This window comes from Topomyia yanbarensis, chromosome 2, assembly GCF_030247195.1.
Source record: "Topomyia yanbarensis strain Yona2022 chromosome 2, ASM3024719v1, whole genome shotgun sequence".
NCBI classification, from domain to species: domain Eukaryota; kingdom Metazoa; phylum Arthropoda; class Insecta; order Diptera; family Culicidae; genus Topomyia; species Topomyia yanbarensis.
The window spans coordinates 93,785,950-93,809,196 of NC_080671.1; the positions used below are offsets into that span (position 1 = coordinate 93,785,950).

A 23,247-nucleotide genomic window follows, 5' to 3' on the forward strand; every position below is an offset into this window, starting at 1 on the left:
CGTGGATACCGTGTAGTGATATCTACTTTGCTGCGTCAGCGAGTATTGGATATAACACATGAGGGACATCCAGGGATGAGAATGATGAAGTCATATCTACGATCTGCTGTCTGGTGGCCCAAGCTCTACAATGAAACATACGTTAAAAATGCCGTGGGTGTACCCTAGTGACTGTTCCTGATGCTCCAGAATCAATGATGCGGAAGGAATTGCCTACTGGACCTTGGGAGGATATAGCAGTCGATTCCTTGGACCGCTGCCTTTTCGTTGTTGATAGCTATAGCCGATATCTGGAGGTCTGTGAGATGACATGTATGGAGTCTAAGGATACTATTGATCGGCTTCGTGAAATATTTAGTCGCTTGTATTCAGACAAGAAGAGTCGAGCGGAGCCAAGCCTCACCGAAGAGGGCGATCGCGTATTCTTGAAGCGGATAAAAAAGGATCACAAATTGCAGTCATATTTTGGCCCTGAGGAGTTTCAGGTTATAAGGAAAAGGGGTTGCGACACAACAGTTCGCTCTTTGTTATTTGGAAAAGAGTTCAAGCGTTATGTTATACATTTGATAAAAGTTCCAGGTTGCCATGGAACGTTTTCTGATAAGGGAAAGGAAGCAGCAGATACTGGAAATGCTCATCAACAGAAGGAAGCAGCCATAAGCCCTACACCAGATGAGGTGGGAAACCACGATGGTCGAGATGAACAGCAAGGAAACGATTCTCGTGGAAAACGAGTACGACGTGAACCCGTAAAATACGACGACTACGTGCCATACTACGTCGAAGAAACGAAGGGTGGGGTTGTAGAGTCTGGCAAAACAGCCGATAGCGGACGTGAGGTTGTGAGGGATTTAGCAACACATGGCATGTGAGAAAAAGGAGATAACCGAGCGAAGACGATACGAACAGGTGGAATAGGACGAGCGCCGCAATAGACTGAACATATCAGGGAGTTTGTTGTTGGTAATCCGAGCAAAGCTTAGATACTATAATTACGGCATACTGGCCATGGCGAACGTCAATTGACAGGGCACGGATCACTAATTGGACGGCGACTTTGGGCTGTCAGGCGTTCTGTTCTACTCCCTGAGTAAGGAAGGATGACACCGACATGAAATGGCGAGAGGCCTAACAGCACGGCTGCCTCCGTCCCATCAAATTCGTGGTAGGTTTCCGGGTACGTTCAAAATTCGTTACCATTTAGTTGGTGGTACTAGGTTCGGATGGGTCATTCTCGATTTTACACCGATCCGGCTCTGAACACTGCTCCTCATAAAGGATAGTGTCAACCTTAACATGACCTCTCTGCTTGCATGGATAACCATGGGATTATAAGAGGCGACAACGTACAATGAGTGGAGACCCAATAAAATGGAGAAAAAACAAGAAACTAACACATATGGAGCAGGCACAACGAATCCGTTCAACAAAGGTAATTTGGTGAGGTCACCAACACCAGCAGCAACTAAAGTTATTCAGCAAGAGCAGGAGGAAGAGAGGCAGCAGCAGCAACAACAACAGCCAGAGCAGAGCGCGATGAGTTGCACTCCACAGAAGCCAAAAGTAGTGGCAGCGAAGTACTAGGCAGAGGAGCTCTACAAGTTTGTAGACGCGAGAAACAATGTCCATAAGTACATCAAGGAGATGGTTCTCAGAATCCGAAAGGCGCCGTGAATGAGTATGACACGGCAACGCGGAGGGCTGATGTACCTCAGCGAGCTACATTAAAATTCAAATTTAGTAAAATCCCTGCCCAACAGCCCTCGATTCCAAAATCCATCAAATCCCTCTCTCGACCCTTAACACCAACTTTGACACAGACCGAGTGCATTTCTTAGTCTGTGTGTTCGACATCGATTTCCTTTTCCATAGCCGAGACGACAAACTGGATAAATACAGCCGTCAGAGAGCAGGCAGGAGATTTTTGGTAACAGTCAATCAAACCTAACGAAACGTATTTTTATACAATTGAATCCTATTCAAGTTGACAGATAATTTCAAGCCGTGAATAGTTTGGCCACACTGTGTGAAAGTCCGCGACGCTAGTGACAGGTATTCCGGCGAATACTCTGGTAGTCCGTCGGTTCACGTGAGCCGTCCACCTGCGACGGCGCGAGCAGTGTCGAATCACCAGACGGCGTCCATCGAGTCACGACAATCAGCGACGAAACACATGTTAACGGTTCGTAATCAAATTATTCCTCACCTAACCTGCCCTATAAAACATGTCGAAAATTAAAACTAAAATCACAGACAAATGTTTAAACTACTTTCACCACTGAAAACTGACATACAAGTGCGTTCAAACTTGGATACAATGATGATTCACGCATGCGAACCTTTATGCAATAGTGATGTTCGAATGTTTATACAAGTTTTTCGAAAACAAAATTGTTCTACCTTACATGTCTGTTCTCTGTGTTTTCACATAATAATCTGTATTGGCTATAGAGTTCTATGCAAATCATTTCATTTGTTGTCCTCTAGCTGTCATATATAAAACTATCAGCCAATTTAAATGTTAGAAATAGCTCGCCTACAGTTTTTATAATGGTTTTGAAATGCTCTATGTCGCTCTAAAACTTATTCCGGAGACGTACAATACCGATTGGTAAGTTTCCATCATAAAAATAATCCGACCGAAAAGCTATTTTCGATTTGTTTTCCTCCACCTATGACAGGTGGAGGAAAAGAAATCGTTGAACACACTAATACAGTTACAGATTGTCAAGTGCTCTATAATTCGTCATCCCTTTTCGCGTTACCCTGTTGAATTCGTGCCGATAAGTTGTCTATCCCCCATATGCCTGTTCATATGTCAGTGGCGCCATAATTTCAAATGTGGCCACAGTCCCAACTACAAATATATTTAAAATGACCGTTAAAGCGATCGAAGTTTTGTTTTTAAGTGTTATGTCTGTTAGTCTGTGCTTATACGTTTGAGGACGCTGTTGTTGTCGTCGAAAAAACGGACGTCACCCAACAAGGAGAAAGCTGGAGTACCGCAGCAAAAGCGGAAGGAACAGAGAAAAGGGGAGCAGAAGAGAAAAGGAGAACCTCCGACCAACCCAGGGATAACTTGACAGATAGTGCGTGTTTCATATATGTACCACCGATTTGATGGTGGCGCTAGTATGCCTTCTCTGTACGAGTACCACGAACAACGAAACGAAAAAGTTCCAAGAGAACAGCGTGTTTCGTCACGTGTGTTATGAATGCCGTCAATGCGGCTAGAACAACATTTAGAAAAAGCGTATTCCAAAATGTGGATAAAGAAAACTATTATTAGAGAACAAATTTATCCCTAACTGGAAACCGGCAGTAAAGTTACATAAATCATATTATAAATTTAGCTGGAAGTCGCTGTCTTTAGCAACTGGCTCTCTTCCTTCCTAAAAATGTTTTGGTTTTCTTGTTGTGTGAAGTTTGTAATCGGTAAATCATTGGTGCTTTTTTCTTGAAAAATGTAAATGAAAAACATTTTGGCCAATAAAAGTAAATCACTAAGCTTAACAATTTGTGAACCTACGACATCTTGTTTCAAGTTCATAAGGAACGTCAACAATTCTAGTATTTTGATCGGGAAAATAAACAATATATGTAAGATTTTCAACACATTTAGCAAAATTGGTTTTGAGTAGAATGTGCGTGCTTTTATCAGAATTCTGGCAGCAAACCGCTAGTGCTCGGTTTCAGCAAGAATACTGCCAGGAATGCACAATTTTGGTCGACTCCTGCCAGAGTTTTGTTCGACTTTTGCAATAATTCTGTTCAGAAGATATTGCGATGGTTTTGGTACGGATCTCTTCAGAATTATTCTGGCATTTTACTCGGCTCCTGTCTAACGGAACGTTATCTACCGGAGGATTTCATGCCTGTAGAGAAGTTGATTCGATACAGAAGATTTACGGAAATTCCAATACAGTGAAAACTCGTTTTTATTAGCCCCTAATTTTGTCGGATTTTCGACCCGATTTCGTCAGCCAGCCAGTATTATAAGGTGATGTCTACGGATTAATGTTGTCTAGTTTATCAGCTTCGGTTTATTAAAGCGAATGAATAAATATATTTTATCATTTCCTTCATTTTGTCAACCAAAAACACATCTTGTATTTCCGAAAATCGATTTATTTTATTTTGGATTTTTTTTAACTCAAAATAGAATCTATGTTTCTGTTTAGGTATGGTGGAATAACAATAGTTTCCAACTTGAACAGCGAAATAAATTTTTATGATAGAAATGCTTAAATTGTTTATTTTTTCAGATATGGAAAATAATAAATGGGATGCGCCTTTTTCAAATTTTGCTCCATTCGAGCCGCCATGACACCACCAAATCACCACAAAATTTGCTTATGTGTTCAATATATGGGAGCTGTCAAGTTGCCTCCGACTCGTCAAAAGGCGCCAAAAAAAGACTCCGTGCTCGTCAAAGTCAATGACACGACGACCTATGCTGCGCTGCTCGAGTCAGAGGTCAGAGAGGATCCAGAGCTGAGACGAGCTGAGAGGCGCACTGAAGCAGCAGTGTAACCTGGGCGGGGTGGACATGACGATCCGTTTAAAGAAGGGATGCGGGGGAAGGGATGATTCGTTTACCGGTAACCGCTGCCGACAAGGCGCTGGAGGTAGGTAGGAAAAGTTACGGTTAGATGGTCTAGATACCCATTGAGAGCTTCCCAACCGGTGAATAAACAAGCGGAGAAATGCTTCAAGTGTTTGGGCTTTGAACATTTGGTGGGGCTTGAAATCGCCCGGATAAATCCAGGATGTGCTGAAAAGCGGGGAGACGGGCCATTTTGCAAGAAACGGAAAGCAGAGGCTGAAGTGCATGCTTTGGTCTCCAGAGAACGGAAACGACCATCAGACGGGTGGCTTTAAATGCGTTGCCTACAAGAGGGTGATTGTAGGCCGGCTAACGATTAAGGAGATAACCAAGGTTGATCTGAATCACCTGAATCACTGTGATACCCCACAGTTTTGGCTGTCTACGACAGAAACTATGTGTGACGTCGCTTTGATTGCAGAGCCGATTTCGAATAGATCCGGAACGGCTGTGCCACAAGTTATGAGCAGATTCCCCATTCAAGAAGTGGTAGAACGCTCATACGAAGGCTTCGTGATCGCTAAAATCAACGGCGTCTTCGTGTACAGCTGTTACACTCCTCCAAGGTGGACACTGGAGTAGTTCAGTCTAATGCTGGAGCAGTTCACCGAGCAATTGATCGGCCGAAATCCGGTTGTCATTGGTGGTCTTCAATGCCTGGACAGTGCAGTGGAGCAATAGAGTAACCAACACAAGGGGGTACATCTTGCAGCACTGAGAACTGACATACAAGTAAAGTTTTCAAAATGTGTAAGAAATAAAACTGTCGTTTTGAAATGTCATCCGCAAGTAGCAACTTGCCGCTAGTCGGCGCTACGATTGACCAGTAATCAATGTACGGGCCTTGCTTACAAACTTGGATGCAATGGTGATTCACGCATGCAAACCTGTGTGCGATGATGATTTTCAACGTATTTTCATTTAAATGTTTACACAAGCTTTTCGAGAAGCTTTGTTCTAGCTTGTATGTCTGTTCTCTGTGCTTGCAGGAAGCTCTACCGAAGTTAGACCTAGGAAGAATCCGTAAGCACATTTCAGAGAGCCAGGAGGAAGTATATCACCGACGTTGCATTTTGTAGTCCTTCACTGATGACGAACATGGGGTGGAGAGTACCCAGGTGATTCGGTAAACAGAACCCTGCTACAACACGGAGAAGGATGACCGGCGAGCGGAAGTCTTCAACAAAGACCTCTTCGTTGGTGGTTTTTGCTGCCGAAGCCAGGGAAACCACCTGGCGATCCGGCTTCGTATAGGCCCATATGTCTGCTGGATACACTCGGAAAATTCCTGGAAAGAATCATCCTAAACAGGCTGACGAAATGCATGGAGGGTGAGCACGGACTGTTCAAGATGCAGTTTGGATTTCGCAAAGGAGCATCCACAGTGGAAGCAATTCGGACAGTGCTCGAAAGAGCTGATAAGGCATCTAAACAGAAGCGAAGAAGAGATCGATACTGTGCTGTGGTGACAATAGATGTGAAGAATGCATTTAACAGCGCCGGCTTGGAAACTATCATTGCAGCGCTGCACAGATTGAGGGTTCCCAACTATCTATGCCAGATCCTTAAGAGTTACTTCCAGAGCAGAGCGCTGCTGTACGAGACGAACGAGTGGCAGAAGTCAATGCGAGTTACAGCGCGCGTTACTCAGGACCCCATTCTTGGTCTAACTCTTTGGAACGGGATGTACGATGGACACTTGACGAAGTGGAGGTCTCGGTGACGGAGTTAATAGACGCGATCGAGAGCTGGATGAACGGGGTCAAGCTACAAATAGCTCACCACAAGACGGAGGTGCAGTTGGAAAGCGGTTCAGCGAATGCAGATAGAAGGATACGTGATTGCATGGAAACGTGCACTGAAGCAGTTGGGCGTGATAATCGACGACCGATTGAGCTTCAGCAACCACATCGACTGAAAAGAATCAACCAAATCAATCGGCGAATCAACGAACGCAATCATTCCAAACGTCGGCGGTCCAAGAAGCAGCACGAGACGTCTGCCATCTACTGTTTTGTTATCGTTATACCAAAATAGTATCGGTCAATTTATACACTTGAAATCAACTCTTTGCATCTATTTTTCTCTATTCGGCATGTTATGATTCCTTTTATGCTATACTCTATCTATACTCATATGCAAACATACAAACCCTCGTGCCCTCACGATAACACCAACCTGGTCATAAACGCAGCCATGCAATTGCAATCATCTAGACATACCCCCCGGTAGTTAAGTGAATGTTGTAGCACATATAAACTTACAAACGCGGTTTTAACCATTAACCCACCATCGTGCGAAATGGTCACGTTCGGAAATCTAACCTCGGTCCTAGCCTCATGCTTTCAGTTGGACCAATAAAAAAAATACGCTCATGTTCATTAGACAACACGTTCCATGGCAGCATGACCGGGAACTCTAGTAATATGGCGAAACTGACTCTGTTTTACCATATGTACCATAAATTAAAAATTAAGCATCAGATTCGCGGCCCACGCGCGATCATTCAAGAATACAGGCCCGAGTACAGCCCCTTGATTATAAAATCGAAATTATACACGCAATGTCACATACACGTAACAAACACGTTAACATATAAATGCTTGAGCCCTTGGCGACCATCCACGGCACCTATACACGCGATCTCGCAAACATAATAACATACCGGTGATAAGGTGAATGTCTCAGCTCTTATAAATCTTCAAACGCGGTTGCAAGTGTGAACCTAAAAACTCCCGCGCTCGCACGATCATGAATTGGTCACTTCCGGAAGTATTTATCGTTGGTGTCAGCAGACTAGACTTCAGACTTCAATTGGACCAATTAAGGTTCATGTTACCTTTTTTAAGCATGTGTTAGAATTGAACGCTTGGTAGTGTGCGTAGGAAAATTTGTGTTCAGCTTTGCCACCGGATTATCCATTTAAACCTTTTTAAAACTCTAAAAGAAGAATATCAGTCGATTTATTAGATCATCACGATTCAATTCATGCAAAATACCTGCTGGAAAAACCATCGGCTTAGCTAAATGGTGCTTTTGAAAAAGTAGCTGTGGTTTTTTCATTGCGCAGTTGTGTTGCGTACCCCAGCTCGGTGTGGTAGTGTGATAAAAAATCACAGCCACTTTTTCAAAAGCACCATCCAGCTAAGCCGATGGTTTTTCCAGCAAGTATTTTGCATGAATTGAATCGTGATGATCTAATAAATCGACTGATATTCTTCTTTTAGAGTTTTGAAAAGGTTTAAATGGATAATCTGGTGGCAAAGCTGAACACAATTTTTCTTACGCATACTACCAAACCTTGAGGTAACTTGAGCCTTAAAAAAGAAAGCTCTCATATCCACTGGCGTTCATTGGCGACATGACCGGGAACTCTAATGGGGAAACTCATTCCCTGTCACAATGTGAATTGTACACCGACAACTAAATATTGGAATGACGGTCCGCGTGAGCATCCAAGAACGCACGCGAATATGTGAATTGCCACACGATTACGAAATCGAGCTTAGGCGAAAGACATAAATAGAATTCATACATGCGAAGCTACGTACACGTCAGCACATGCGACCGAATACATTAAGATACAAACGCTCGCGCCCTGCGCGATGATATACGCGATCGCGAAGTCTCTACACCGAACATATCTGAACCGTACAATGAATATCACATTCAGAATCACGGCCCGCTGCAATTGGCTTTAAGCTGTTTTAGTGGGCGACGTTGCATGTCTCGTCTGCAATTGTAGTGATTCTGACGGGGAGCCCTTCCGAAAACCTAGCTCTACAGCTCCAGCAGGACAACTCTCTAAAAATAAATAAATTGAAGGTTATAGTATGTTTAGCGTCTCATTTTTATTGCTTCTACTTTCTATTATTTTAAATTTATACGTCGGGTATCAAAAGGCAGGTTACTGTAACACTCAAACGCAGAAAAGAAATCAAACTTATTTGACTAATTATTCACAATGCATCAACGGAAAGAACGTTGACAAATATCAGATCAGAACCACTAAATCCTACTCTGTTCATAAATTTTATCAGCCATCGCGTCTACCAATTTGATACGCTAATCTACGACCAGATATGTTCAGTATTGATCTGCTTTTAAATTGAAGAACGATTTACTGGACAATATTGCTGTATCTAATCACACGATCTTCGCTGGCTCTCGGCAATTTGGGCACACTTTATCGGAGGAATTAAGCCAATGTTGGATGCACTTTTTGTGAAATAAATGCCCACATTGAAGCTGGCTGGCTTGACTTCCGAATGCAGTTTCCAAACAAATGGTGCAATTAACTCTGAAACAGACATGGTTAGACTGTTTTGCATTTTTAACAAAAAAAATGCGCATACTTATCCGAACTGTCATATCCATTCCAATTAGTGCCTTTCTCACAAAACGACCGTCTTCTGGCTGGTCTATCATTTGGAGAAGCTCGCGTGTAGTTATTGTAGATGTTGCTAGCGGCATAATAAGCTCCTACCGCAACTACTGCAGCAATTGCAATCGTACAGGCAAAACCAAATAGTCCCTGGACAACCATCTTGTATCACATCTGGTTACTTCTGGTTAGTTTTTCACACCTACGAGAATCGAGATTTTTGTTTTTGAATTACATAATTATTGATATCAAAATTGCGTTTTAAAATATTTATTTAGAAAAATATCCTTACCAAGGATTGTCAACACTTTTACAATCAGAACTATTTTCTCGGGTAAGCTTTCAATAGGACCAAAATAAATTGAGGGCGAGGGGCTCTCATTTTTTTTATTTCAATCATGATGGGCAAATTGCTGACTAATGGGAACCTACTTGCCAACTCAAGTGCTCTAAATGCTCTTCAACTTGCTGGCATATTGGAAGCTATCTCAAATGCAGCATTTTGGCGAGTACTCCTTGTCCTTTTTAGCTGTCATTTTCTCGCCCCCACTAGAACTTTTGTATTACCACAGATAACAGACGTTTAGGCTAGAACAAAATTTCTTCAAAAACCTATGTAAACTTTCAAATTGATAAACGTTGGAGATCCGTGTTTCACTATTGCCATCTGTGCAACTGTTTGCTACACGTGTTTTTTTTATAATTATTAAATTTATTTAGGCCCAAATGCGGTAGCTCAACGAGGCCGAATGTTCGTTTTTACAATAAATAAAAAAAACAAATATGTTAAGTTTTTTGTCTCGTTTAGACGCAGCTTTCTGCTGCGTGTTGAGATCCTTTTTCTAGGGGGCGAAATATTGCCAGTGTTGTCCACTGCCATTCGAGGTTCGATCCGTTTGTCTTCTTTTGCGTTGTCGTTCATGTCCATGTCCTCATCCGTACTACTTTCCTGCTGCTCGCGGTCAGATGTTCCAGTTTGTGTCATACTCTTATCGATCGTCATTGTATGTTCGTATTTTTCGGCATTCGTTTCGTTGTTGTTGTTGCTGGTTGTTGGTGCTTGATCCGAAGATGTTTGTTTTGCAGCTGTTAGTGGTTTAGCGTAAGATGGTTCTGGGCCGATTTCAGTTGGATTGGTTAAGTTTTCCTTAATAGTTTCTACGCAAGGTTTTCCGAGGTGCAGCTTCTTCGTGCAGAACTGGCACGTAGGAATTTGCCCTGGGTACTTGACTATTGATGTTTGATGAATGAGAACATCGTCACTTCCTAACGCTGTGACGGTTATGTATGAGGGAATTGGCTTGGTCACACGCATTCTCACCACACGAACACCGTTAGGGATGCCCGGGAAAAAAATCCTCCAAGTCTCATGTGTAACGGAGTCTACTTCTCCGTATTTTTGCAAGCATTTTTTAATCGCGCCGTCAGGGGTACGCGTAGCCAAATCATGGACACGAATTTCTACAGCGCCGTTCTCGATGTATACGGGAATGCTATATTTAACATTGCCGCATTCGGCGGTGTGCTGCATGTTGTTTCGCGAGGCGAATGACTCAGCTTGGTTAATGTTGTTGAACGAAATCAGCACGCAATGTTTGATATGATGCATTTGTAGGGTTTTCACTTCAGCCAGATTGAGTTTCATCTGCACTTTTAATAACTGTTCCACTTCCCGAATGGCTGGTCTTACGGGGCATTTCGAAAAATCAACAGCAACACAGTTCGGCCGTATCTGGGTTGCTTTTTGCTGGGCACCGTCAGTCATCACTAAATCGCACAGTAGGTATAGGCTATTGTTATATGGACTGCTTGTGTGATAGGCACCGATTGATTTTTAGGTAGAATTGACTGTTTCACTTGCGCGGGACGATTTTTTGCTTCTGCTCAGGGCGAGATGTGAAGACAAACTGCTACACGTGTTTGACAGCTGCACCCCAACTGCATTGTATCGATCACTGCGCCATCTACAAACGTTTGCCAACCGTGTTTCAGACGTTCGATTTATTCGTAATTTCAGTTAATGTCTGTTATCTGTGGTATTACTTTACGAAAAGCGAAAACAATCGTTAATTTGATCCAGTCCTAACCTCAATATTGAACCAGCTTCTGATTGGTCGTTTTGCCAGTCAAGAGCGTTCATAATATTTACAAACGGGGTGTAAAACAGCGCTGCTGAATCAATTCTGGCTCCTTTTTATGCACACCAACATTTAGCGTACCCTACACGAACAGAAATGGTGACAATAAATCATATATTGATCCAGATATTGATGGTGCAAGGTCATTTTGAAAATATTATTTCTGTAGAATTTAAATGGGATTGATGGATTGAAGCTTTTGTCAATATATTTTTTGACAATATTTGTTTCGTGTAGGGTCCGCTTTTCATGCAAATTTAAAGTGCTGAATGACTGAGTCAGTGGTACGAGGATGTTTGACAGGATAGCACGTCTCTACGAATAGCTGTGCCACACCGGTTCGGTTGTCGGAAGTTCTGATATGTTCCGCAAGAGATGCGACAGATATGGCTACATGTATTATTAAGAAAGACACGAATACAAATAAAATTTATTTGTTTAATGTAGCTAGTATTGTCAATTCTTGGTTGAGGTGCGATCTTTGAGGTACAATTATTTTCAGCAATTGTGAAAAGCATGCAAAAAGAATCTGGCAACGGTGACCGCTTGTTGTCTTCAGATTTTTTGAAGCTGGTATAGTAGAGACAATTAAGAAGAGCAAGAAGCCTGTTAGCGTATCTTCTATGCATGAAATGATGACTACTTCTTTATTTCTGGCTACCACAGTTTTTGTTGTAATTTTGAGTGGCTTCAATCGAGTTATAAGCTAGGGGCAGATCACTCTAAGAATGTATAACAAATTTGCATCAAATTAGAAAAAATGCATTTAATTTCCATTTTTGCATCAGCTTGGCACTCCCTCGCAGAAAAGTTTGTTTAACAAACGTCCTACGCTGATCCACTTTGTTCGACGTTTTGTTAAATGTAGGGCTAGTTTTTGTGTAGGGTTTTGACGTCTTACACGCAACGCAAACCACATTGCATGCAACGCAAAAACATTGCACGCAAAAACATTGCACGCAACGCAAAATACATAATGAATTTCTATTTTGATGGAAATAAATGCATTTAATTTCGCTGATTTTTAAAAATGCATCGCAAGTGATCTGCCCCTAGGTTATAAGACAAATTCAAACGGAGTGAAATTACTGTTTAGTCACTTACAGCACTTTATTTATGATATTATTTCGTGTAATTTATTGCACTTTGGTATAAAAGAATGCAATAAAATACATGAGGTTTCTATTTTAGTCGATTGAATTATTGTCTATCTCGAGAATACAACTGGATTTGTAAATTTTTGGCATTGAGGTAGTTATTTTCAGAAATTGTTAACAGCACGTTAAAGAAATCTGGTAACGATGGAGCCTTGTTGTTTTCAGATTTTCGCACAATATAACAGAGAAAATTTAGACGAGCAAGAAACCTGTTGTCGTCATTCTTCCTAGAGTTTAGCAGTTTACTATGGTGATTGCCTTGTATAACGACTAGTTTATTTGGGTACATAGTGAGTCCGAAAATAATTCAAGTTTTTTGGGTGATAAAGCGATTAAAGGTCCCTTTTACCCCTTAACTAATTGCTCATTATTCTTACCTAAACTGATCAGATGTACCGTGTATTTTAAATTTAAATCTCGTGTCTTTTTTGATTTTTTTAAGAACAAACCTATGAACAGTCGTGATTCGCTGATTGGGCCACCATCTGTCCAAGTAACGAATTTTATTCGCTAGTTGCACCGACTTACATATGTCAAAAACTCTCCAGATTACAACGTTAACAGTTTAAATGCATCTGTTCACATCTCTTATGGTTGTCCGATTGGTTGGCAAAGAAAATTTGCTAGAAGATTTTTGCATTCTGATCCAGGAGTAGATCACTCTAAGAATAAAAATTATTTTTTCTCTATTAAAAATTAATTATGGAATTGGCGTTTTGACTTCGTCTCAGCAGAATCCTATACTACCTTTTGTAAGGAAGTAATGTGCCTTTTAGATTTTAATAAAGAAAACTGGCAACTCTGTTAATAAGGCTTTTGACTGTTAATAAGGTTTTGACTGGGGGCAAGCTGCTGGCTAACGGGGGGCTATTGCCAACTCGGATGCGCTAATTGCCCTTCAATTTGCCAGCAATTTGCTGGCAATCAGGGGGCTATTTCAAATGCAACATTTGGGCGATTCGCCGCCGTGATTTTCTTGCTGCCCTACTCGCCCTTAAATCGCCACCAAATCGCCCAGGGAACGCGCCATTTAATCGCCTTTAATTGCCTAATATGAAAATTACAAATAATACTTATTTTCGGATATATTATTTACTCACATAAACTTATCAGTGTACTAGGTAATCACCACCAAACTGTAGGAAGAATCAATGGTGAAATTGGTATTGCACACCAAAGCTTACCACAATCTGACTTTCAGTGAGGGTTTAGGTCAGAGATCTTGTTCTACTATACTTCCACACGATTTCACAATTTTCCACATTCGTTGGCTAAATGAAGTGCACTAGACAAACAAAATACAAGCGAGAACACGCCAATTGTTAAAAAAAAAACAATTTTAAGCTTAAGCTAATCACGAACCGCCATGTTTGAAAAGCGCAAAAAACAGCCAAGTCCACTTCAGCCGCCAGAAAATTTGTCTAAGTGTTGAAATTGCCTTTAAATCGCATTCGCAAATTGCATTTGTTCTTAGGGGCAATTAGCACAGGCGAGTTAAGTCAAACGTCAAACTGTTTAAATCGCCTGACCATGTTCATCCGCATTTTTTGACCGGGTCAGTTCTCAGGAGAAGCATCGTTAGATTACGACACCTTTGTGATAGGACTAAGCTAGCGCCGGATTGACCATAAAACGGAGACACAATTTGTGTTCTTGAGCAAACCCCTAGTCAAGCCTGATGTCCCACAAGAAATTAAGCTCATTTTAAGCGAGGGATTGCCCTTTCTATGATGATTCTCAGGGATAGACCGTTCCAACATCAAATTATGGTCTTGTCAAATTTTGGTCTTGTCAAACTGCAAATGACGTGAAAACCCAGGATGATACTAGATAAGGTATAGGCATACGTAAAGCGAGAGTTTTGGTTTGGCAATTGGCAACATCTATATTGGTTAAAAACTGCTTTACTTACCAAAAAAAGAGGTTATTAAAATCGAAATTAATTAAAACAATGTTTGAATATAGAAACTAGTGCTTTCAGCCTTTTTGAGGTTCTCAAGGCGTTTGCCACCAATAATATTATTGTACACAATTGCATACACCTTATGCAGATTATCTTAAATCTGTTTTGCGCTTGTCAAATCTGCCACTCTTCTTATTCTTATCCGGACACGCTCTTCTTCCCTTTGAGGCAGACCCTCGATTTTAAGCTGATGAGAACTCATGAAATCGAAACTTCTGGTTTAGCTTAGCAAGCCAATGCAATATGCACTATGCTATATTTCTCCTAAGTGAAATTAAATGTAGGTAAAAACTATTTTTCACTACTAAGGAGAAAATTGTTTAAAACAACCTTTCTGCGTTAATAGCACAAATCCCACGGAATTTACGTTTAGACTTCTCGCGGGACACAGGACAAGGGGTTTGCTCAAAAACACAAATCGAGTTTTCGTTTTTGGAGCCAGCGTTAGTTCGACACTAACTTAGTTCTGTCACTAAGTTAGTGTCCGATTCTGTTGAGACGAAGTCGAAACGCAAATTCTGAATTGGTTTCGGGCAGGTTCAGAGGTAACGATCAAAAACAAAGTGCGAATTATAAAAAAAACAAAAGTTGATTTAATCAAAACGTATTCGTTGTTGTTGATTATTTATGATAATACGTGAAAAGGTTTTAAGACGTACCAAAAGTGGGGGCAACTAGAGTACGGTGGTTACATACTCAACAAATTCCATAACTAATTTAGTTATAGGTTTTGTGCTCTTACGCGCAAAGGTGGTTTTAAACAATTTTCTCCCTAGTAAAGAAAAAATAGTTTTTATCTACATTTTGCTCCACTAAAGATAAATATAACTCATTGCATCTTGCATTGACTTGCTAAGCCAAACCAAATGTTTCGATTTCACTGGTTCTCTTCAGCGTAAAATTGAACTCCTTTTATCGCGGGACATCCACCAGACTATACACAAAAACAAAAATCATCTTTTCGTTTTTGAAGCTAGCGTCAATCCGGTGTTAGCTTAGTCCTATCATTAAGTTAGTGTTGGATTCTGATGAGACGCAACTCAAATTCCATAACTAATTAAGAAAGCTGAAATTTTAAAATTTAATAATATATGAACCAGTTTAGGGTTTTTAATGCATATTATTGACAAAATATTGATAATAAAATGTGAAAACGTTCATCCTTATGCAGACATTTTCAAATACCTTTATCATATTTGTTTCATATGAATAGGTGGGAAATAGTTGAACCCTTTTGATAATTCTTTACAAAAGGAGCGGCAAAACAAGGTTTTTTCCCCGTGCGGCAAAAATCCCCGCGCCGCCAAAACACATTTTGGCAAACGTTTGTAGGTGGCGCTGTGGTCGATGCAATGCAACTGAAGTTTAACTGTCAAACACGCGTAGCAAATAGTTGCGTAGCTAGCAATTGTGAATCACTGATTTTCAAGTTTTATCAATTTGAAATTTTAAACATGTTAAATTTAGTTGTATCCTAAATTTGTTATGTGTGATTTACCCTTTAACTCTAGCATAACATTAGTCAATACAGTCATCTTTCGATAGCGATATACTAAAAAATTAGAGGAAAATTTTATAGTGGCGACGTAATAATCGAAAGAGAAAGTAAACGTCACTTGGACACAGTGTATATTTTCTCCAGATATGAAAAAAATGCAACCGGTTTGTCTGTGTTCGTTGAACATGCTTTCTTCATTACGTTATATAATCCATTCATTTTATTACTTCTTGTTTTCAATCAACTTTTGCTTGTAAAGCGCCAAAGATTCCTTAGAACGTTCCAGGTTGTATTCCTTATGATTTGGTAAATTCTGCTCCAACCGTTCGAGATAAGCAACTAATTTGGGACACTTGTCAGCATCGACCGGAAATAGGGTGTTTAGCGTGACCAGCGAAGTGCTACAGCTAATATCAGCAAGTGTGAGTGAGTCACCAACCAAATAGTCGGACCTCAGCGTCGCTTCCGCCAGATCGTAAGCGTCATAGATGGCAGCAAGTTTGTCCGCTGGAACTTCCGGGCAGCCCTGGTAGAACATTGGAGACAGGGCTCCGCGGAGCCGAGCAAACAGAACACCAGACTCGAAGTGCAAAATCGCGTTGATACGTGCCTGCGTCACCAGATCTTTCGGATACAGGGCATCGTCTTTGGCGTACTTTGATACAAGATAGATGATGATAGCGTGACTATCGTACAGAGGCACACCATCATCAACGATAGTCGGAACCGTATGTTGAGGGTTCATCTGGAAGCAACCAAAAGTTCATTTTAAACCCCACTCAGTATGACGATTTTACGATTTATTTTACCTTTAAAAAATCCTCAGTCAAGTGTTCCTTTTTCGTGAGGTCCATAAATTTGATATCCAGATCAACGCCAATTATTTTGGCCGTAATCTCGACGGCTCGCCCAGCCGGTGTGCGACGGGTTGTGTACAAGGTTATGGGGGCCATTTTTTAGCAACTTTTACAAAACACCAGCAATCTGTTGATGCGTATAAACTCGACTGGACTGAATGGTACGCACAAAACAAACTGAGATGATGTATTTATAGTAGGACCGGTCCAACCGCCACACTAAATGTCCGTGCCGCAGTAGTTGTGCTGAGCGGTGAAGCATCGAACACGTAAGCCGGTATATTACTTATTAGCACTTTTCTAGCAAGTCATCTACAACTACATCGACTGACAGCAAGACTGATTAGCTATGCTAGGGTGGATAAGTTTTGACCGTTTAATTTGGTAGTAGAGTTTTACTATATTGTCGCACATTTTCCCCGTTACTAGAAGCGCTATGTGGTATTTAAATGGTGGTTGTGTGCTGCTGGGACTTATTTCACAACCGTGATGAAACTTTTCAATTCAAGATCACAGCTTCAAATCTCTCGCAAAATAGCAAGTTTTTTTTCGAACTGGTCCTTGACATGATATACAGTCCTGTACTGACAGATTTTCGTAACCAATAAAACAATAAATTACAATTACAATCAGGCTAACTTTTTTTCTGAACGAGTTTGAAAATATGTTTCTTGAAGCATTTGATTACACTGTACATATAAAACAAATTCCCATAAATTGCGTTTATGGCGATTACTCTGAATTTGATGTATTTCCATGCGGTTATTTAAGAACATTCCTGACAACAAATGTCGTTAATGTTTGTTCTATAATCGTTATTATAGAAGGACAACCCAATGTATTCATTACCAATTTTCAAATTCATTACCAAATGCTCGTGTCTGTGTGAAACAGTCCCAAACGGTGTCGAAATTCCGGCAAAACAAGTTCCCCCTCAGTCGTGTTCTTACTTGAAAGCAACATAGTCGTGCATTGTCTCGCTTGTCGCAATTTATGAGTATGGTGAAAGTAAAGCTTTATACTCTCCACTTGAGCCCCCCATGCCGGGCGGTGGAATTAACTGCCAAAGCTCTTGGAATCGAGCTGGATCAACAAGTGGTAAACCTTTTAGCGGGTGAGCATCTCACGCCGGAATATTTGAAGGTCGGTAAATTTATTTTAGTTAAATTTCTATTAATTTGTTATCGAAACCTATCTCACACATAGATGAATCCGCAACACACAATCCCAGTGCTAGATGATAACGGAACAATCATTTCTGAAAGTCATGCCATTATGATATACCTGGTGTCAAAGTATGGAAAAGACGATAGTCTGTACCCGAAAGAATTGGTCAAACAGGCAAAAGTAAATGCAGCTCTCCATTTCGAGTCTGGTGTGCTGTTCGCTCGTATGAGATTTACATTTGTGAGTATGATGCTTCAAAATATGAAACATGGCTATTCTGTCGTTCATAATACTAAATTAGTTATGAAATTTGCGTTTCGACTTCGTCTCATCAGAATGCGACACTAACTTAGTGACAGGACTGAGCTAGTGTCGGATTAACGATAGCTCAAAAAAACGAAGACAATTTGTGTTCCTGATGATCCCATAACTAATTTCATTATAGGTTTTGTGCTATTCACACGTAAAGATGGTTTTAAACAATTTTCTCCTTAATGGAGAAAAACAGTTCTTACCTAAATTATTCTCCACTTATTAGAAATATAGTCTTGATCATAATACTATTGCTGAACTTAGAATGTATTGATACCGGAAGTTGCACAACCCCGAGTAACTCTTTTCCAACTTTTCAGGAACCGATCCTATTCCGCGGTGGTTCTGAAATTCCCACCGAGAAGAAGGAATACATCCTAAAGGCCTACCAACTGTTGGAGGATACCCTGGTGGATGACTACGTCGCAGGAAACTCCTTAACTATTGCCGATTTTAGTTGTGTTTCGTCTTTTGCGTCCATAATGGGGGTCATTCCGGTGGACAAATCGAAATACCCAAAAATATATGACTGGTTGGAACGTCTGAAAAAATTACCCTATTACGAAGAGGCTAACGGCAGTGGAGCAGATGAACTGTCCAAATTTGTTCTCAGTAGCTTGGAGAAGAATTCAGTTAAAGCCTAACAGTGGGCTAGTTTGGAGGATTTTAAGTTTTTAGGATTGGCGTGCAATCGCTATTTTCGAAATTCAACTTTTGTTAAAACGTGTTATATCAAACATAATAATTTCGTCAATGAATTTTTTTTAATCGTATGTTTAATTGCTAAATAAAGTCATATAATGGCAGATGCTTCCAAAACATTAAATGATCTCGATTGTGCTTCTTGGTTGAAAACGGTAGAGAAACACGATTTGTCTATCAATTGGTTCTTAAAATTGTTCATATAAAAAATCAGTGGTATTTGCTAAATAGTAATAACTGGTATATTGTTATTTCCAAAATCAAATGACTATTTCTTAAACTCCACTTTTACTTGTACCACAGATAACAAACACTTCATATTCGAAATAAAAACACCTGAAACTGTACCGTAGCGAGATATGTAGAGATACTTTTGATAGACCCCTTAAAACAGTTTTTCTAAATGTAACTTTTAACGATTATTTTTTAAATTAAAAGGGGCGTATACAAAGTGGTTTAGAGCGATGATAGTTGTGACACTTCAGTTATTATTAAACCTGTAAACCAAAATATTTTCATTCAGATTCGCTATCGGACGAATCGTCAATATTTATATTAGCTAGTAGGGATCTCGCGTTTTCTGAAAATGAATTATGAACAACCAGTGCAGTAGATCTAAATTTGCGATCTGCCGAGAAAACTTTCCCGTGTGATGTTTTCTATACCTGCAGAGTACACAACAGTTTCCAAAATGTCAGTTACTCAATTTAATCGATATGTACCTCTTCCATTATTTATTTTTGGCCTCTTGTGCCTTTCCTGATAGTGGTCCAATCGGCAATAAAAATACTCCATTATTGTTTCCTTTGAATGAAGTAAGCATATATTTTTTGCCCTTCTCATATAGAAAGGTTATGCAATCACTCTGAAAAACGTCAACCTAATCCCGGCCCGGAGGACCGAGTGTCATTTCCCATTCGACTCAGTTCGTCGAGATCGGAAAAAGTCTGTATGTGTGTGTATGTATGTGTATGTGTGTGTATGTATGTGTGCATGTATGTGCGTATGTGTCAAATAATGTCACTCATTTTTCTCAGAGATGGCTGGACCGATTTGCCCAAACTTAGTCTCAGATGAAAGGTGCAACCTTCCCATCGGCTGCTATTGAATTTTGGATCGATCGGAGTTCTGGTTCCGGAATTACGGGTTTCAGAGTGCTGCCACACAGAAATTTCTCATATAAACTATAGGAAAAATCAAAAATAAAATTTTTATTTTTGACGCTAAATGTGTTCAAGGTGCATGAAACGTCGAGATTTGATGCAAATTCGAAAAAAAATTTGACGACGATTCACTTTTTTGGATTTTGGCACATTTTTGCCTTTCTCATATAGAAAGGTTATGCAATCACTCTGAAAAACGTCAACCTAATCATTTTTTTTTTCGACTCGCATAAGGTTTCTGGATTTTAACAGGGGCGTAGTTGATGGTTTACGGAGAGAGGCTACACCCCCCTACTGTTCACTCCCCTCCCTTAAAAATCTCCTTAAATCACCCCTCAGACCACCACCCCATCCAGTCCTCATACCCCTCCCTTTCAACTCCATCATCTTTAAACCACCACTATATCACAAAGCATACCAATTTTAGCTGGGGAGTCGTTCGTTCATGGGACTTTCGCCCTCCTCACATACCCACCCCCGCATGACAAAATGAGTTAGCAAGCAGATAACATTGATCTAATGCTGATTAGGCTAATGGATTATGATATTTTTTTGTTTCAAGTGTTTCACCGTCGACACGTAGCTCATCAAGTTCGTGGCTAGCATGCCATTGTGTATAAGTGCAAAGTGTACTAAGAATGTAATGGACAATTCCACAATTATGTTGAACATAAAAAGCCTCCGTGCCATAGTTTAGAGAAATGAGAAAGGCACAATTGCACAGCTAGGTAGAATTAAACAGGTTTTTTTTTCAATAGCTTCTTACATCTGAGGGTTACTAAAATCAAGATTATTACAATACATTTTTCATGCCATTTGTATATATCGAAAGTGAAATTAATTTATACTAGCTAGTGTTACAGTTGTGTTTATTTCTCCCCGTAACACCATAGTATAACGTTTAAAATTTTTTTAAAAAGGATTCGTAATCTTTAGGGTTTATTGATCACCGCAAAATTGTTATGTATTCGGTTTGTTGATTTTTCTCGGTGAAATTAAAAACGATACCTGTTTTCTTCGTCGTTATGTAACGTTTCGGCCTACTATGCTTCAGCCATCGTCGGTCGCCTACAAACATTTATTTCGAAAAAATATTCACATTAAATTACAATAATTCACAAATGATTACAAAGCTTTCATAACACTCCAAACACACTCCATTCATACACATCTTCTGCCGACTGACGAACGATTTTTTCCTGTCCTGTTTCCTGTTTCAGGAAACACAACACAAAACTTGCGTTAGCCGAGAGATAAAATTAAAAAACGAATTTTTACCAAGCTGAAGGACCCGATTCCACCAGGAAAACAGAAGAACGTAGTGTACTCGATTCCATGTGGTAGGGTAAACAGGTCTAATACACTCCCCTTAAGCAAAAATAGCTATATTTCACCATTCGACACTATGATCTTCTCACTAATTACTCTAATTTATTGTTATATTAGTTAGAAATTAGTACCCATTTCATTTTTATTAAAAACATCCTGATACAAGTACTATTAAACATTTTTCAAAGATGCCTAAATTCTAGTTTTTTCTTTCACTCAGGGCAAAATAGTGTAGTGTAATATGCCCCACAACAAGAGGACGGTATGCCCCACAGCAATCGGTGAGTATGCCCCACAACAATAGGTGGGGCGTTTTGGCCGGTGATAAGCTGTTGCGAATACATGAATAATTCTACACACACGCATAGTTTTAAGCAAAGCTAAAAACTAAGATAGTAACTATAATATTCTAGTAAGCTACTTGAAATAGTTCTATCGAATCCGACTGTTTCTAATTGGTTGTAATGCTATTGGAAAAAGGGAGCTTACATCAAAGTAGCTCTTTTGAATCTTTTGTGTATGTTGTTGTTTTGCATTAAAAACACCAAACTAACTTAGTACGTTAATTTCATGAAACGATACTGTTATCAGTCATTTTTACTTTTTAGAAATTTCAGGAATCCTGGGAATCGAAGAGGGGCACTTTGCCCCGGTGGGGTGTATTATACCCTTTTACCCTACAGATGATGGTAAGGCATACATTGGACAAATGGGGAGGAAACTGGAAACGAGAGTAGCGGAACACAAAAATGACGCAAAGAAGAATGATGCCAGAACGGAACTATCACAACACACACTACAAGACGGACACATCTTCGACTTCGCTAATACGCAGATACTTGAGCGAATAGTAAACCAGGAGAGCAGAACGACGGCCGAAATGTTCCATATCAAAATGCTGGGGGAAGACAAAACCGTAAACCTCCACAGAGAATGTGGAACGTTCTTTACAACGTACGACGGGCTGGTAACCAAGCTTCGACAGTGTGTGAATAGCGAGGAAAGCAGACAGCCGAACAGGACAAATCGTTCGTCAGTCGGCAGAAGATGTGTATGAATGGAGTGTGTTTGGAGTGAATTCATGTCAATTCATGTAATGTGTTGTGAAAGCTTTGTAATCATTTGTGAATTATTGTAATTTAATGTGAATATTTTGTCGAAATAAATGTTTGTAGGCGTCCGGCGATGGCTGAAGCATAGTAGGCCGAAACGTTACGTAACGACGAAGAAAACTGATATCGTTTTTAATTTCACCGAGAAAAATCAACAAACCGAATAGGGGAGAGAGGGTAACGGTGGAGCAGCAGGAACTATGAAACAATCGTAATAAAATCATAATGCATGAACATAATCGTCTCATTTCCTCATATTTCATGGTTTCTAATTCTTTACACGTGTTACTGTATTTTGGAAGATTTCTGATCACTCTATCTCTTTTAATGGATATTTGTTTGTTTTATAACAGTCAGAGTAAATTTGCAATAAAAACCATTATTCCATTTTTATGAGTTACCGTTCACCGGATAAATGTTTATTCTACTGTTATTTGTAGCAAATTTTATGTTCAACATTTGCCGCGAAGAAAGTTTTTTGGTAACTTGTCATGGTTCTGTGTAATTTGACAATCTTCATAAATAGACCCATTGGGTAACTGTGAAACGATGATATATGGGGAACAGTGAAAATTTCTTATTTTTGTGACCTATATTAAAATGTGAATGGGTTCCGATTTTCCACAATAAATACAACTCATTAAATGGAAAGTTTGTCAATTTGAGCAAATTTTGTAGAACTTATAGCTTCTTTCAGGATTGCATCTTATATGCATATAAGGTGGTCCGAAATTACGCGATGATATAGTGATATCTTGCGTAAACAAACGATTTGCGTCTCAAAATAACTTTAATAGGAAGCTTTAGGATCTTTATTCGTCAAAACAAAAGAATAAAATTTGCAAGTAGAATATTTCAC

The 23,247-nt window shown here is 39.9% G+C and overlaps 2 protein-coding genes across 2 annotated transcripts; one reads left to right on the top strand and one right to left on the bottom strand.

The window, feature by feature from the left end:
- Positions 1-15,819: 15,819 nt before the first annotated feature.
- On the bottom strand, positions 15,820-16,860 carry LOC131678853 (glutathione S-transferase 1-like). The gene is made up of 2 exons (XM_058959260.1): positions 16,556-16,860; positions 15,820-16,491 (listed from the first exon to the last, which is right to left on the bottom strand). Exons 1-2 carry the CDS (start codon positions 16,697-16,699, stop codon positions 15,970-15,972), a joined length of 666 nt encoding a protein of 221 aa, XP_058815243.1. The 5' UTR covers positions 16,700-16,860; the 3' UTR covers positions 15,820-15,969.
- Positions 16,861-17,401: 541 nt separating this feature from the next.
- Positions 17,402-19,578, top strand: LOC131678852 (glutathione S-transferase 1-like). Its single transcript, XM_058959259.1, has 3 exons — positions 17,402-17,746; positions 17,810-18,010; positions 18,403-19,578. Exons 1-3 carry the CDS (start codon positions 17,597-17,599, stop codon positions 18,724-18,726), a joined length of 675 nt encoding a protein of 224 aa, XP_058815242.1. The 5' UTR covers positions 17,402-17,596; the 3' UTR covers positions 18,727-19,578.
- Positions 19,579-23,247: the final 3,669 nt, after the last annotated feature.